Genomic DNA, 15,667 nt, shown 5'->3' on the forward strand with positions numbered 1-15,667 from the left:
CTGGGTTTGACACTCTTATCCCTGGAGAGGTTGAGAAAGTCTGATGCTTTAAAGTTCTCCCTATCCCTTCTCATACCGTCTCCTTCCAGAAGGGCATGGATTTGATCACCCTTAGCCCTCAGAGGTACTGTAAATGCTGCTCTGTGTACGGCCTCTAGGACAGTGGTTCTTACCCTGTGGGTTGTGACCCTTTTACAGAGGTGGAAGATCAGATATCCTGTATATCAGTGATTTACATTGTGATTTGTAACAGTAGAAAAATTACAGTTATGAAGTAGCAACAAAATAGTTTTATGGTTGGGGGTCACCACGACATGAGGAACTGTACCAAAGGGTCTAAGTGTTAGGAAGGCTGAGAACCACTGCTTCGGCTCAACTACAAAGCTAGCTGCTACGAGCTTAGGTCCCTTCTAGAATGCAGTCTCAACTTTTTGTTACCCTAAAACCTAACAGATTTATCACTTTTTAATTAAATTCTTTATTGTTTATTGCCTCACTTCTTTGAGTTCCAACCAAATGGCCAAAGTTCTGAAAACACCAGTCTGTATTACAAAGCAGTCTTAGGACGTTCTCTGTGGCTATAATTGTTCATAATGCTGAATTTAATTATATATATATTTAAATTCATATCATATATATGAAGGAGAAGGAGGTCATCTATCCATCCATCTATCTATCTATCTATCTATCTATCTATCTATCTATCTATCTATCTATCTATGGGACTCAAACCCAAAGTAGGCAAAATTCTGCATGGCTGCTAAGTTCTTGACTCTGGATGTTTTGAGGCCTGGCTAAAGGGGTGAACTTCAAGGATTACTTCCAGGGTGGCAAAGTTCACCCCAGAGTTACTTCCACTGAACACTTAGCACGCCTGGGAGCCAGGAAATGGAGTTCTTAATTGCTCGCTGGCTCAGTCCTGACAGGGACATACTCGAAGGGCTGGGGCCTGCCAGACAGTGAGCTCAAGCACACGGTTGCATGCGAACCAAGGAAACAAACAACCATAAAGATAATTAATGGGGCATCTGACCCTCCGACCTCCGGATGCTCACATGGCACCACCTCGTCAATCCCTGCCCTCTACGGGACCTCCGTGCCCTCACAGGAGGCTCACTGTGGTTCATCAGGCATCCCGGCCATTCCCTTTGTTCACAAGGCTAAACCAAAGGGGAGCTTTTGCTCTCCGGCCCTCCAGATCACGCCTGGGTGGAATGAATCAATGTTGGTGTCACTAACATATTCCAGGTCATGTACACATGCACCAATGTTATTATATCTCAAAACTGCTTTGAAATCCATCTTTGAGGTTTTAACCATTTCCCTAAAAATGTGGCTTTGGAAATTCTTGCGTGGAGCAAGGATGGCACCCAGTGGCCAAAGTGCTTCATCTCAGATCCTGTTCTCTCAAGGATTTGCCATTTGCTTATCTCCTTGGAGACAATGGGCTACTGGGAGATCGTTCCCTCATGACAGAGCTAAAACTCTAAATCATAGGACTATACTGGTAAGTTGAACAAAGACACACACATACACACACATACACACACACACACACACACACACGTAATGGGGGCATATTTCAGTGAGTTAAACTAAAATGTATATAAATATATATATATATATATATATATATATATATATAAACATGTGTGTGTGTGCGTACTTTAAGAATTTACATTCTAATAATCACAGTTCAGAAAACCAGCATACTGTTTATGATATCCCTAATATCAAAAGAAGATTACACCTCCCTCACTCCACATCTTCCTTCCCATAGCTCCTATCTGGTTCATAAGTTCTCATGCCCTAAGTCTAAGACTTTATCTCCTGACACATACTTTATCATTAAACCGATGTTTGCAGTCTTCTGCCCGTGTTATCTTTCTTACATGGTCCTCGGCAGCCTGGAGAGTGCAGGGTAATAAAGTGGAACCCTGCTTTTCTCTTTGAGATTTCCAGATGTCGAGAGATTTCTGCATGGCAAGATAGGCGACTGGACTAAAGAAGATAGGCGACGTGTCAGAATAATGGATCCCCTCCCCCAGCTCTACGAATGAGGCAGGGCCTCCATGTTTCCTGCTTCCAATTCCCATACATTTCTAAACAGTCTAAAAGCCCAGGGCAGGAAGCCACGGGATGGTACAAGCATGAATCCAGAGGGAAATTTCTAACAAAACACCATACACTAAGGAATACCACAGATGGTCCTTTTTAAAAAATAGTATCTTAAGTTCAACCGGAAATTCCTTCCTAGACATCTTCACCTTCGCTTGTTTGCCTCCAAGGCTGTCAAAATGCCGCTAAGTTTCCAAGAAGAATAGCGGAATCAAAAGAAATCGTCTCAGTAAAATTCCAGCACTTTGCTTCCATGTTCCTACTTAAAGTGTATGGACTGTTCTAGAACCAAAACTAAACCAGGGCTGGGGGAAGCCATCAAAGTTGGGAACATTTTTCTTTCTAGACCTTATTGTTTGCTTTTGGGGGGTTCGGTGTTTTTTTTTTTCCTTTACAGACAGCATCTCACTATGCAGCCCAGGCTGGCCCAGAGCTCTTGGTTTCCCCCGGCTGTGCCTCCCTTGCGTTGGGATTACAAGCGGGTGCACCACTCCTGCCTTTCTTGATGGTGAACTCTTGGTTGCTTCACTCCCGCTGTGGCCCCTCCCTTCACCAAGAGACTGAGGGTCCTGAGCCATGGGACTGTTTTTGTTTGCTTTGTTTTTAATCGCCACTGCTATTTCTTAAGTTTTAAACACGCAATTACTCCGTAAACATTTATGGGCAGAGCTAGGGTCTAGATTCTAAACCGAGGAGTTTAAGGCTTATCTTACCAAACATTGCCACATTCCCCCTCCCGAGTATCATTATGTTTTTATTACTCTTCAAATATAATATAGCCACGAGAGCCCCTGAAAAATTAATTGCAAAATGTAATTAAATCAGCCTGGGCCAGGTCTTGCAGCAAATACTCTTAATTCCGAAGCTGATCTTCAATTCAAACCTTTGAGCATTCGGAATCATAAAGACCTCAAGATGTTTTGTCAACGTTTATTTTCCTTTGTGCTTTATTTCCCCTTCACTCCTACGGATAAACTTTATAGGCTCGTAAAGCGGCACCCTTTTATAGCTGGAAATGGCTTCGCTGTACAGACGAGGGAACCCGGAGCCCAGAACATTTACATGAACCGGTAGCTGTGTTGTCTGTATCTGTTCACACGTATGCTCGCTCTTGTCCCACGGCATACGTGTTCCAACACAGACTGTGTCAGGGGACGGCTGCAGCCCTGAGACTGCGGGCAGCACTGAGGGCAGAGGTTCTGCGCTCACTCCTCAAACGTTGCTTTAGAACCTAGCACTGGGTTCACAAACATTTTAAAGGTCTCGAATGGATCTGTTCTCAGCTGAAACGTAGACACGAAGACCCTCCAAGCCAGTTCATGACTTCACAAACACACGGGGGAGACAGTATACAACAGCGAACGCTAAGAAAGCATTAGAAAGTCATTTCATGAAACAGGGATAGCAATACGTTTTAAAATGTTTGGTTGGGGCCAGTGGGGTGGCTCAGCAGGCAAAGGGCATCAGCCTTTGAGCTACCTACATAGCAGGAGAGACCAAAATTCTGAAAAATGTCTCTTGACCTCCACGTGCACACTGTGACAGACACTAAGGCAGGCAGACAAACAACACAACACACACAGACACACATACTTACACACACACACACACACACACACACACACACACACGCACATACACACCTACGGGGTCAGGATGGAATAGTGGACTGTGGGTTTGAATTTGTAGCACTTTTAACGTCCAGACCGAGTCTGGAGACTCATAGAGGATGCCCTGCGAGCAGGATCCTGGAACCCACTGAGAGTGCTGTCCACTTGGCAGCTGGGTTCTGTCTGGATTTGAGAAAGGGAGGGGGCAGGGAGCCCAGGCAGAGCCAGAGAGGGCAGTCACTATCTGCAGAGGAGAGAGCAGGGAGCTGAACTGGTGAGAGTCCTGAGCTGGGTTGGAATGAGAGGAAGATGCCAAGGCCATTGCTCAGGACCCTCAGTCTCTTGGTGATGGGAGGGGCCCACAGCGGGAGTGAAGCAACCAAGAATTCACCATCAAGAAAGGCAGGAGTGGTGCACCCGCTTGTAATCCCAACACAAGGGAGGCACAGCCAGGCGGGAAACCAAGAGCTCTGGGCCAGCCTGGGCTGCATAGTGAGATGCTGTCTGTAAAGGAGAAAACAAAACAAAACAAAACACCAACCCCCCCAAAAAGCAAACAATAAGGTCTAGAAAGAAAAATGTATATACATGCATGCAGGATTTTATTTAATAGTAAAGAGACCGTCAACACTGTGAAAACTCCTGCCTACAGCAGAGAGACACTGTCCTCACCTGGCACTTCAACAGACTTGGGCCAGAGCTCAGCTTGGAGAACACGAATCCCTTTATTTTCATGGAACTTAGACTTCATAAGGAAGCGAAGAAATTGATAAATGCATACAAGAAGGAGTTTAAAGCACCAAAGAGCCAAGGTTGATACAGAACGTTCAATTATTGCTCTTGTCATAGATCCCTGCTTCAAATTTCCTACTGTGCACTGTCATTCCCTCCACCCCCAAATGGCAGAGTTCAGTGGACCTGGTCACAAGATGCACCCTGATGCCAAGCATGGCTACATATGATTTAAGGGATATAAAAATGAACAAGACAAAAATCCCCCACCTCCCCCAATGCTCCTAGCCTAACCATCTGATTAGACGGGTGTGCCAAGATTTATTTTGCAGTAGAAACTGAAAAGAATTGGAAGCAGCATCAGTTCTGCGTGAAGGATAGACAGTGGGAAGCCTGGGGAAGAGGGAGTTGGGTGAGGTCAAATGGATTTGTAAGGCTGTAAATATGCAGAGATAGCAAGGAGGCTGGGCTCCAAGAAAGGGGAGGGAGCAAGTCGTAGAGATAGTGCGCTTTCCCTCCCCTGAGAGCTTGGTGGGTGTAGGATAAGCGCAGTCAAACCCCCCTCCCCACCTCCCCAGTGGCTGTGCCCTGTGGCAGAGTGGACGCGGACCCACAGTCCAACAACATGGGGTCGGGATGGAACGAGCCTGAACAGTGGACTGTGGGTTTGAGTTTGTAGCACTTTTAACGTCCAGACCGAGTCTGGAGACTCATAGAGGATGCCCTGCGAGCAGGATCCTGGAACCCACTGAAGAGTGCTGTCCACAGTGCTGTCCACTTGGCAGCTGGGTTCTGTCTGGATTTGAGAAAGGGAGGGGGCAGGGAGCCCAGGCAGAGCCAGAGAGGGCAGTCACTATCTGCAGAGGAGAGAGCAGGGAGCTGAACTGGTGAGAGTCCTGAGCTGGGTTGGAATGAGAGGAGGACACCAAGGCAGAGTGAATGGGATGACACGTGGAAATGCAGAGGGGTAAGAATCATGGGTGGCTTTGCGGTTACATCCACGGCACTTAGCTTCAGAGTGCAGGCAAGGGGACAGAGCAGGCGGGAGGTTGTAGCTTGTTTGTATACTAAATGGCTAACTAGGGAAGAATGAAACCCTTAAGATTGCTAAATCAAGCACCCGTCCCCATGGTAAGGGGCCACCTGTCCCAGTTCCACAATTTCCCAGCTCAAATCCATAACCATACACAGTTTGTATTAGAAGGAGGTCAGAACAAATATAGAGTGGTGCAGTCCCAGATACCCTAGTGTTCCAGAAGGTTCTGATATCTTTGGCTTCTTTAATTCTCCTCACAGTCAAGGTTATCACTGGGCCACACTGTGGCCTCTGCTGGGCTGTCTGAACTCATCACTGCTCTGCTTGATGTCTAAAACAACACGAACTGTCCTCCAGCCTGAGACTGGGACCAGTAGGGAATGAAGCGAACTGGACTGGAGGAGGTGGGGAACCTTCCAGACCTTTTGTAGAACAGATTTAAACTTACATTCAATTATGTATCCCTATGTTTTGTTGGTTCTGTGCCTGTGACTGTAGATGCCCTAGGAGACCAGAGGTGTCAGATACCTAGGAACTGGGGTTAGACATAGTTGTGAGCTGTTAGATAGGGGGTGCTGGGAACCCAACCTCGGAAGCGGTACATGCTCCTAACCACTGATCCATCTTGCCTGGACCCCAGGCTCAACCTTTCTCCCACAAAAGTAGATGTTTCCAGTGAGTGACCTGTGGAAAAGGTGTCCCTGCTTTGTTTTCCAAAGAGAAGAAGTGACAAATAGTGGCTGCGTGTATTGCTCTGAGGGGAGGAGGCCAAGGTCGTCCCAGAATATATTTGGGTCAGTCAGGTCCTTGAAGGGCCCTCAATCCACAGCCGCTGAGCTCAGCATTAAGAAAGGCCGGCTTGGCCTTAAAGACCCGGCCACTGCACATCATCCCCTCCCTGGCATCTGCAGTGCTCAAGAGTGACAAAGTATAGCCATCTTTTCTGTGATGTAGCCTTTGATTAAGACACAATTCATAAAGGGAACTGGACAGTTGAGCACGAGGCAGGCCACATATTTATGGGTGCAGCCCGAGCCGTGCAGGCTGCTGCCTGCCGCAGTGTCAACGACTGCCCTTGGCGGTGCCGGGCTGGTCTTTCCCCTGTAGAGTATTTTCCAGAGAGAGAGAGAGAGAGAGAGAGAGAGAGAGAGAGAGAGAGAGAGAGAGAGAGAGCAAACAATAGCTCGCTCTGACAGTAAAGAAAAACTTGGATACTAAACTTGGCATAAATACTATTGAAAGTCAAAACGATCCCTTAAATTCAAGAGGCAGGAGTAAGGGTGTGTGTGTGTGTGTGGGGGTAAGACTGAGTTAGGCAAAAGTTGATGCCAGAAGTCTGCTCATCGCTGCCTCCTCACGGCATCCTGGAAATAAGCTGAGGGAGAACTGGAGAGCCAGGGCAGGCAGTTCTGAAAGCAGCATTCCAGAGAATTATTCTGAGGAACATGAAGACAACAACCTCCTTCTGTCACCAAAGTTCTAGGCTAGCCCTGGCTGCAGAGGATCCTCTGAGAGAGCATCTGTTGGAGAGGCAGAGGAACTGGGGGGGGGGTTACTGATGCACTGGTGGGTGACACTGTGGGCTGCCAGCCTCCAACCCTGGATCCCTGGATCCCTGGATCACCGGATCCCTGGATCCCTGGATCACCGGATCCCTGGATCCCTGGATCACCGGATCCCTGGATCCCTAGCAGCCCTCCTTAGTGATCTCCTCCATTCACCCCTCCTCAGCATGCCCTGAGTTGGCTGTTTTGGTTGAACCTGTGAAGTCACTCTTTCTGCAGTGTGCTGTGTGGCTAGGGGAAGTGGCCAGGAAGGAGGTGGTCTTGTGCAGTGATCACAGAAACACTCTCTTGAATTTATAGCGTAATGAATGCATCCCACTGGTCCACAAAGGGAGCATGGCATTCCTCACTCCCGATTGCTCCCGAACAACCCCGGTAGTTTGTCATAGCAGCTTTGGTGGATCATCCTGAGGCCTGAAGCTGCTTCTCCACGCCATTTTATCCCGTGAATTGAAGTGATCTCTTAAATCTAAACTAGATGAAGAGAATGACATCACATCTCACCATTTCCTTCGCTCTTACGTCCATGCAGAGGTCCACAAGAAGTGCCTATTCTTGGTGCTTTATTTACTTTGCCGTGATATCAGTTTGTGGCTTGGGCATCAACACTGAAAGCTTGGGTGATGGAAGAGGTGGTCCAGACTCAAACATCCACCTTGAGCTACTGGCCTTTAATTACTGAGGCAGTTACGGGGCAGTAAAAGAGCCTCGTCTTTGATTGCAGCTGTAACCGATGAGGTTCTGAACTGGAAGAAGGGATGATTGAAGGAGGCACTGTAGCCTAAGAATGTCCACAGGTTGATGCTAATGGACAGGCTGGCAGGAGGTGCTGATAGCCGTTAGATCTGTCCATAGCAATGGACTCCAAGGAAACTGTATAAAACCACAGGAGCATATAATTGGTGTGCTAAGTTCGTTTTTCTCGTGTGATCACAGCTGGCTTCCTCCGGTTATTAAAAGCCTTTAAACTAGTTGTCTTCAAAGAGATCTAATTGTCAATATGGTCTTTATATGTTATTCCTGTTAGCGCAGAGCTGAAGAGACATAAACAGGCACTAAAATCTGCACAAATTTTCCCTATGTCACCTTCTCATTTCAAGTTCATGGAACAGTAAATGTTAATGAGGGAAAAAAAAACATTCTTTGGATCTTGGCCTGCTCACTAATGCACAGGGCAATAAGCCCATAAAGGATAATTTATCGACGTTTTCATCCGAATCAGACTCTAAGAGCAGTTAATTTATCAGTACCTGGAAGTTTGGTGTGCGTGTGTTTGTGTGTGTGTGTGTGTGTGTGTGTGTGTGTGTGTGTGTGAACAAACAAGACTATTTCCTGAGGTATGAATAATACCAGAACTAGGGAAAATAATCCCGAGTTCTGACTTTCTTGAAGAAGCACAATCCACTTGTTGGTCCGTGCTGGGACACTTGCTTTCAAGTCAGTGAGGGTCAGTGTTAGTTGCTGGCTAGAAACAATCTAGTCTGACCTTCCCGGAGAGTCTCAGGGAGGGTTTGTCTAGGTAGGTCAGCCTGTGGAGTGTGCTTGTGAGGCAGTACCTTGAGTGTCCTAACTGAGGCGGGAAGCCCCAGCTACTGTCACCTCACTACTGGTGTCACCATGGCTGTGGTGGGAGACCCTGAACTGCGTGAGTGGAGAGAGTGAGTTGGGCATGTGCTTGCCTGCTCTTGCTCTCTCTCTGCTCCCGACTGTGGACTTGGCCTCCAGGTCCTGCCTCGGCGACTTCCCTGCAGTGACAGATTATAGCCTGTGCTGTGAGCTAACATGAACTCATTCACCTTACATTGCTCTTATCCAGGTGTTTGACCACAGCCTCAGAAACAAGACGGAGACAAACTCTAATCCTGTTTTCCCACCTGCCACTACACATTGCTCCAAATTCTCCTCAACAAGACAAGAAGGAGGGATCAGAATAAAGGAAATAACAGACAGATCCTTCTCAGTGTTCTAAAATGGGGGGAACACCCACCGGGTGAAGCAGTGTGGAATAGAACCAGGAGGCACGAGAGTACTGCAGTTTGTTTTTATCTCACATGAAGTCAGCTCCCCCTTTAGGCCACACCCTCTATGTGTACAAATGGCTGTAACCTAAGAATAAGGAAGGGTGCAGTATTGGCACCCACACTGTTTACTGAGGTCTTAAGGGTGTGCCTTCCTTGTCCTCACCAAGTGGCCTCTTCACCTGCACTGTCCTTTCCGGCCCTTGATGGCCATACTGGCAGGAATGTGTCCCTGCTCTGATCTGCAGTGAAGTATTCGGTCCCTGATGTGTGCAGCTGACAGTCTGGATGCCAAAGCCACCACAAGGATCAGGCTTTTGCATTCACTCACGTTTTCAGCTTAGAACAGGGATCCATGGGTGGCTGAGGGATGAGACGGATCCAAGAGCTGGCTTGCATGCTGAACATGGACTCACATGTAGATAGGGGGGCATGTGAGCTCCGCTTGATTCAGAAAGGCTCTTGGACCCATGTAAATGGTTGCATCTTGCTGGTCTCTGAGATATTTCTCCATCCCAGATGTGGTGCATCTCAGGGTTTTATTGAGATCATATGCCTGTGTGCCTCTGAGCTCCAGATCTTTTCTACCACCAGATAGTTAAACACTATCTTTCCAAACTCTAGGGTCATCTCTGAATCACTGAGCACTGGTTCCGGCTAAGTAGAGTGAACATTAGGACTACTCTTTAACTATCTTTTCACCTATCCTTTAACTCAGGAAATCCATGGATAACACTGATTCCAGATTTAAATCTCTATGCTGTTTAAAAGAAAACTATGCATACTTTCAAAAGTTCTAAAGACAATACAGGTTACAACACAGTTGCATGTAGATGTGTCTTGTCTGCATATACTGTTGAAAAAAATATTTATTCAGTTATTGACTTAGCTGTATACAATTGAGTCTGAAGTTTTCATAAATGTCCCACGACTACATGCAGGATTATTCTAAACACACTACATTTTAATGTTATTGCTGCAGTTACGATAGACACAAGCCATCAATTAGGATAATGTTTTATTTACTTTATATATCAAGGGGAAAGCCATTTGGTTAAAATTACTACTATATCTAAATTACATTATAATAGGATACCAGTTAATATCTTTTGGGATAAAATCTGGGATAAATCAGTTCAGTTAGTAATCTTGATGGTTTTAAGATGAAATAACCCTTTGTTCTCAAATTTAAATACCTCATATTTTGTATGTTTGGGAGCTAAAATAGAAAAGCATGGCGTGTTCTAAGATACTAGAGTTCTGTTTGCTGTAAAGCAAAGAAGGAAACCTGAATGCAGGTTGGTGACCTTCACAAAGCAGAGAGCTCTGGACCGCGTGTGGCTTGCTGTATTTTTGGGAGGTTGTCAGGGAGGCTTTTATGGTCATTATGCATTTTGCTGTTTTCTTTCTGGTTACTTCCCTGCTTTGGCAACAAGAATAATCATAACTATAGCAAAAGTGAAATGACAGAATGTGATTTATCTTTTTAGCAGGAGATGGGTATTGCCACTAAGCAGATTTCTAGGTCATAAGACCTTGCCTTATTGTTTAACTTTCCAAATTTATAGATCAAAACCAAATTTTTACAGATTTATCATATAATATCTGGTGTTTTGGTGCATACACGATACATTTTACTTAGGTAAAAAAAGTTTTAAATACTTCATGGAAAATATAATTTATATAAATTAAATACAATTCAATTTAAATTGGCATCTAAAATAATTTCATATTATAGTTTTAATATTTTCTTGATGGCTGCCTTAAGATATAGAACACTGGTCTTCCTTGCATGCTTTCATTCATACATTCATTCACCAAGTGAGTGGCCCTACCGAGTGCACTATGTTCCAAGAACTTCAAAAGGCAGTAGAGATAGCGCCATGAAGAAAACATACAAAAATTCCTGCAACGATGGAGTTCATATCCTAGTCAACATATACCATGATTTAAAGTCCCAAATTCCCCACGTGTCCGAAATTTTTTATCACTGTAACAGTGTGGGTAAGTGTGACTGGAAATGGATGGGTCCTGAGGGCCCTGCCTTGGATCATGAATGAATGGATTCCTGGCTTACCCAAAGGGCTTTAGAGCAGCTCTCTGGAGTGTTTGCTCTATCTTGCCATATGATGCCCTCTGCTACGGTGTGATGAAGCAAGAAGTCTAACACACATACACAGACACACACACACACACATACACACACATACATACACACGTACACATACACACACATACACATACATACACACACACACGTACACACACATGTACACATACACACATATCTACACATACACACATACACATGCACGCATGCACGCATGTACACATACCAGATGCTGAGCAGTGGTCAGTCACCCCTTGGGTTTCTCAACCTGTGCAGCATAAGCTAAGTAACTTCTATTGTTTATAAATTACACAGTCTCAGGTATTTTGTTACAGAGACAGAAACAAACTAAAAGGTATGTAACAAGTTTGCTTCTACAACAAATAGGCCCTGACTGCCATGGTTTAGATCGCTTTGATCCTTCCTGGGCATGGGGCAGCAATGGTACCTCTCCTTTTGATCTGCAGTACCATTCTAAGACCTTTCCTTAAGTGTCTGTCTAATGGAACAACTCATCGCATACCTGTCCTGTGTACCTTGCCCTCCTGGGGAATTCTATCCCTGTCCTCTGGGTCTTTCTTTGTCCTCTTTAGAAGTTCAGATGATTGGATTCTAATATGGACTATCAGGACCAAAGGTCTTTGTGTCTCTCTTTCCCTATGAGGATAAAATGGATCTATGTGCAGACAGGACTCCTAGAAGACCAGCAAGCGCCATCATGTACTAACATCACAGCATATGGTATTTCCTATAGATGCAGTGGCTTTCCCTGTTAATTCTCAGCACTTTAAAACAGAACTGAAAAATGCAAAGACCAATTCTTTTTAAAGGGAGACAAATCACTTTCCCAACATTCATATACTTTTGATTTCCTGAAGTCCTAAGGATTCAATCCAGGGCCCCAACATGGTGGGCAAACATTATACCACCGAGCTATGTCCCAGAACTCCTATTTTATTGAAAAAAAAAAAAACAATTTGTAGGAATCCAAGGAGACAAGATAGTATTCTCAACCGCACATAAAGAAACAGTGGTAACTAAGATACAAAGGAAGATCTTAGACTCATTCACAGACTCAGTGGCCGTGGGAACCAGCTGGAGCTCACCCCGAGCTTAAACTCATTCATAGACTGGTCAGCCATGGGAACCAGTCCCTGAGCAGCAGGGAGGCACACAGTTAAGACCGCCAGTGCTGGAGTGGATCATCGAACTTCTTATACGTGTTACTGGTTATACTGGCCACTCGGTGTCTCCCCGGTTTACTCAACTGGAAAAATAGTGTGCAGAGCCCTTCACAGGGCCGTGAGGTTGAGATGGACCAATACATAAAAGAGCCTTGTAGTGTTCCTGGTATACAGGAAGCATGTGGTAAATGTTAGCTGCCATGATCCTAATATCTTGATTTAGTTTTATAGATAAATAAGAGAATAAGGCTCTAAATTTTTTTTAAATGGACTGTAAGTTAGAAGTAAAACCAATACCCAAGTCAGCTGTCTAGATTCTCACCCTATTATACAGAATCCTCCTGCCCCCACCCTGTTTCTGTAAGTTTAACACATGGAAAGACATACTGACTCATGTAAAACACACAGGGACTATTCCATTGTGTGTTTCCTTCTTCCTCTCTAAAAGAAGGACTTGAAGCCACTGTGCCCAGGACTGTGACTCACACTCCAGTGAGAAGGACGACAGTCGGTCAAAGTTTAACTTTAGGCGCTAACAGTGCAACCCAATCCCTTCTCACCTTGAACTTGTCGACTTCAGCCTTGGAACACGTGGCGTGGTAGGACAGCACCTGATGGGGAAGAGGACAGAAGGTCAGAAATGGGCATGGTGGGATTGTCTCGAATCCTCCTCCCTGGAAAATGGGAGGTGTTCACATACACCACCTTGACCTGACAGTGGACTTCAATGTCTAACAAGAGACGACCAAGAACCGTCTGTGACACAGTCTGAAGGCTGACTATGTTATACCAGTATCCTCGAAGGAACATGGTGTGGGTCAAGATCACAGTCACCAAAGGATGAGAGTAGTAGCTTTCCTGAGAAATGCTCTGGTGTGTGTGACCCTTAAGGGTCATCACATGGTTCCATGGTCTCTCTTTTCTGAATTATTAGAAGGCCTTGGAACCCATTAAATCTTTCTGCACTTTCCAACCTTGGAGAATCACAGTTTGCCTCTGAACTGTAGCCCAGCATTTCCCAAATCTAATTAGCCCTAGAACTCTGCTTTAGATGATATAGCAATGTCACAACACGCCAACCTAATAAGTCATTGAAAGAACTTTTGAGGAACGCTGATACGGTGAAAGCACACAGCTGCAGACACAGCGCCTCCCAGTGGCTGAATATAGTCTGTGCAGCCACGCTCTCAGAGCAGAACTTCCCCAGCTCTGTGAACTTGCTAGGCTCTTTGGATCTCCTCTGCGGAGTGCCATCGGAATACTACTACAGAGCCACCTTCGGTTTAACAGCAGCGGTTCTTGAAAACCAGAGGCTCCACCTGAAACCCCAGGCGGGAGGGCATTTTCCATTATTTTCAACAGGAAGAAAAAAAAATCATATTACACTTAAAACTTAATTGTGGTGCAGCAGAGTTCATAGGTGTGTATGAAACAAGGAAGATGATGGCAGAATTTTGTAATGCTCAAATGAAACCTTGTAACGGTTACCGGAAGTAAACTCTGTCTCCTACTGTGATCATGGTTCTCATGGTCTTTATTTCTTTTCTCTACAGTGTTCCCAATTTCCTTTCACTTTCAGAAGGGACTCACAAAAACCTTATATTGTGAGATAAATAACATTTTTTTTCAGTTTGCTTATTAACAACAAAATGAGTTTCCACCAGCAAAATGTTAATTGTAACACTATTACCTGGGGTGGGTTTGTATTTCAGAGTTCTTAGGAAAATTTAATGCTAGAGTACAAATCTATTACATGCATACAATTACTTATAATATTACATAGAGAATGTACATACATTAACATATATTGACTACATGAATAGTCAATTAAAAGTCTACCCCATATGTGTTTGGCTGGTATCATATATCATGATCTTTGTTGATGCAATATTTTTTCAATAAAAATTCTGTACTTTTGGCTCCATTTTATTAAATTTTTTTTTCTTTTTTCTTTTTTTTTTCAGAGCTGGGGACCGAACCCAGGGCCTTGCGCTTGCTAGGCAAGCGCTCTACCACTGAGCTAAATCCCCAACCCTCCCATTTTATTAATTTAATCTCTGACTTTATATTGTCTTAGATTTTCTTAGTGTTTGCAATTCCTTTTTGTATATTAAGTCTTTAAAATCAGCAACTAACCAGAACCAAAACCAAACCCCAAAACTGCAATTCAAATCTCAGCCACTAGATGGTGCTCAGCCAGGCTTTTTTTTTAGCATGTGAGTAAAGCACGCTCCACTTTCCTTAAATCAATTTTCCACTTCCTTTGTTATTAATAAAAAAAACCTATTAACAATACTAAATTGAAACTATTTGAATCAGTGAAGCAAATAACTATTACAGACTAAGGCTCTCTGCTCACTTAACATTAGTTTCTTTCTCATTTATAATTTTATTTCAATTATAACTCACATATAACTCATTTATAAGTGAGGTATAAGGTTTTTCGTATATTTTAGAATTAATTCTATAATAGATATGCGTATATATTCACACTCATTGCTTCCCAGTCTAGTGTAACAGTGCACTTTTGTTTGCTTGTTTTGAAGAGGAGGGCTAGCGTGCTGCCCTGAATATTGCCCTGCCTCAGACTCTTAGCAGCTGAGACTATGAGACACGTGAACTGTGTGCTTTTGCTGGGTTATGCTTTTAATGAACTGAAGTTTTAAAATTTGATTTAGCACACTTGTCCATTTTTATGATTATTGTTTCATGTGTCTTTTCTGAGAAGCATGAAAGTTACTGGTATGTGCACGTACATGTGTGTGCACTTGTATGATACATTCTTGCATATGTGCACAGCTTGTACTGTCTTTCAGAACTTTCCTGTTTGTTTCTCTATGCTTAGATCTATGATGAATCAAACTAATTTTGTGGATAGGGCAAGGCTAAGGCTTAAGGAAAATCACCTTAGGTATATTCTCAGGACTATTACATTTTCTTTGTTTATTTTATTTAAATTGACAAATAATAAAATCAAGACGCTTTTGGGTTTGGCCTTTGAATCTTCTTATGAGACCTCCCTATCTTCTGTGATGTGACTCAGAACCAGGCAAGAGGGTGGAAAATACGTTCCGTTTGTTTTGCTTTTCTGAGACAGAATCTTTTTTTTTTTCGGAGCTGGGGACCGAACCCAGGGCCTTGTGCTTGCTAGGCAAGCGCTCTACCACTGAGCTAAATCCCCAATCCTCTGAGACAGAATCTTGTATGATATTCCAGACTTTCCTGAAATCCGTGACATAGCCAGGCTGACCTCAAACTTGGGATGATCCTCCTGCCTTAGTCTCCCAAGTGGAA

The 15,667-nt window shown here is 44.3% G+C and overlaps 1 protein-coding gene across 1 annotated transcript in view; it reads right to left on the reverse strand.

Annotated features, from left to right (window-relative positions):
* Nucleotides 1–15,667, reverse strand: part of Pde11a (phosphodiesterase 11A) — a 223,371-nt gene that overhangs the window by 111,816 nt on the left and 95,888 nt on the right. The window contains exon 8 of the mRNA XM_032902539.1: nt 12,934–12,984. Within this exon, the coding sequence (XP_032758430.1) occupies nt 12,934–12,984 (51 nt within the window). The remainder of the gene's footprint in view (nt 1–12,933; nt 12,985–15,667) is intronic.

The sequence above is a fragment of the Rattus rattus genome, chromosome 5 (assembly GCF_011064425.1).
Source record: "Rattus rattus isolate New Zealand chromosome 5, Rrattus_CSIRO_v1, whole genome shotgun sequence".
NCBI classification, from domain to species: Eukaryota; Metazoa; Chordata; class Mammalia; order Rodentia; family Muridae; genus Rattus; species Rattus rattus.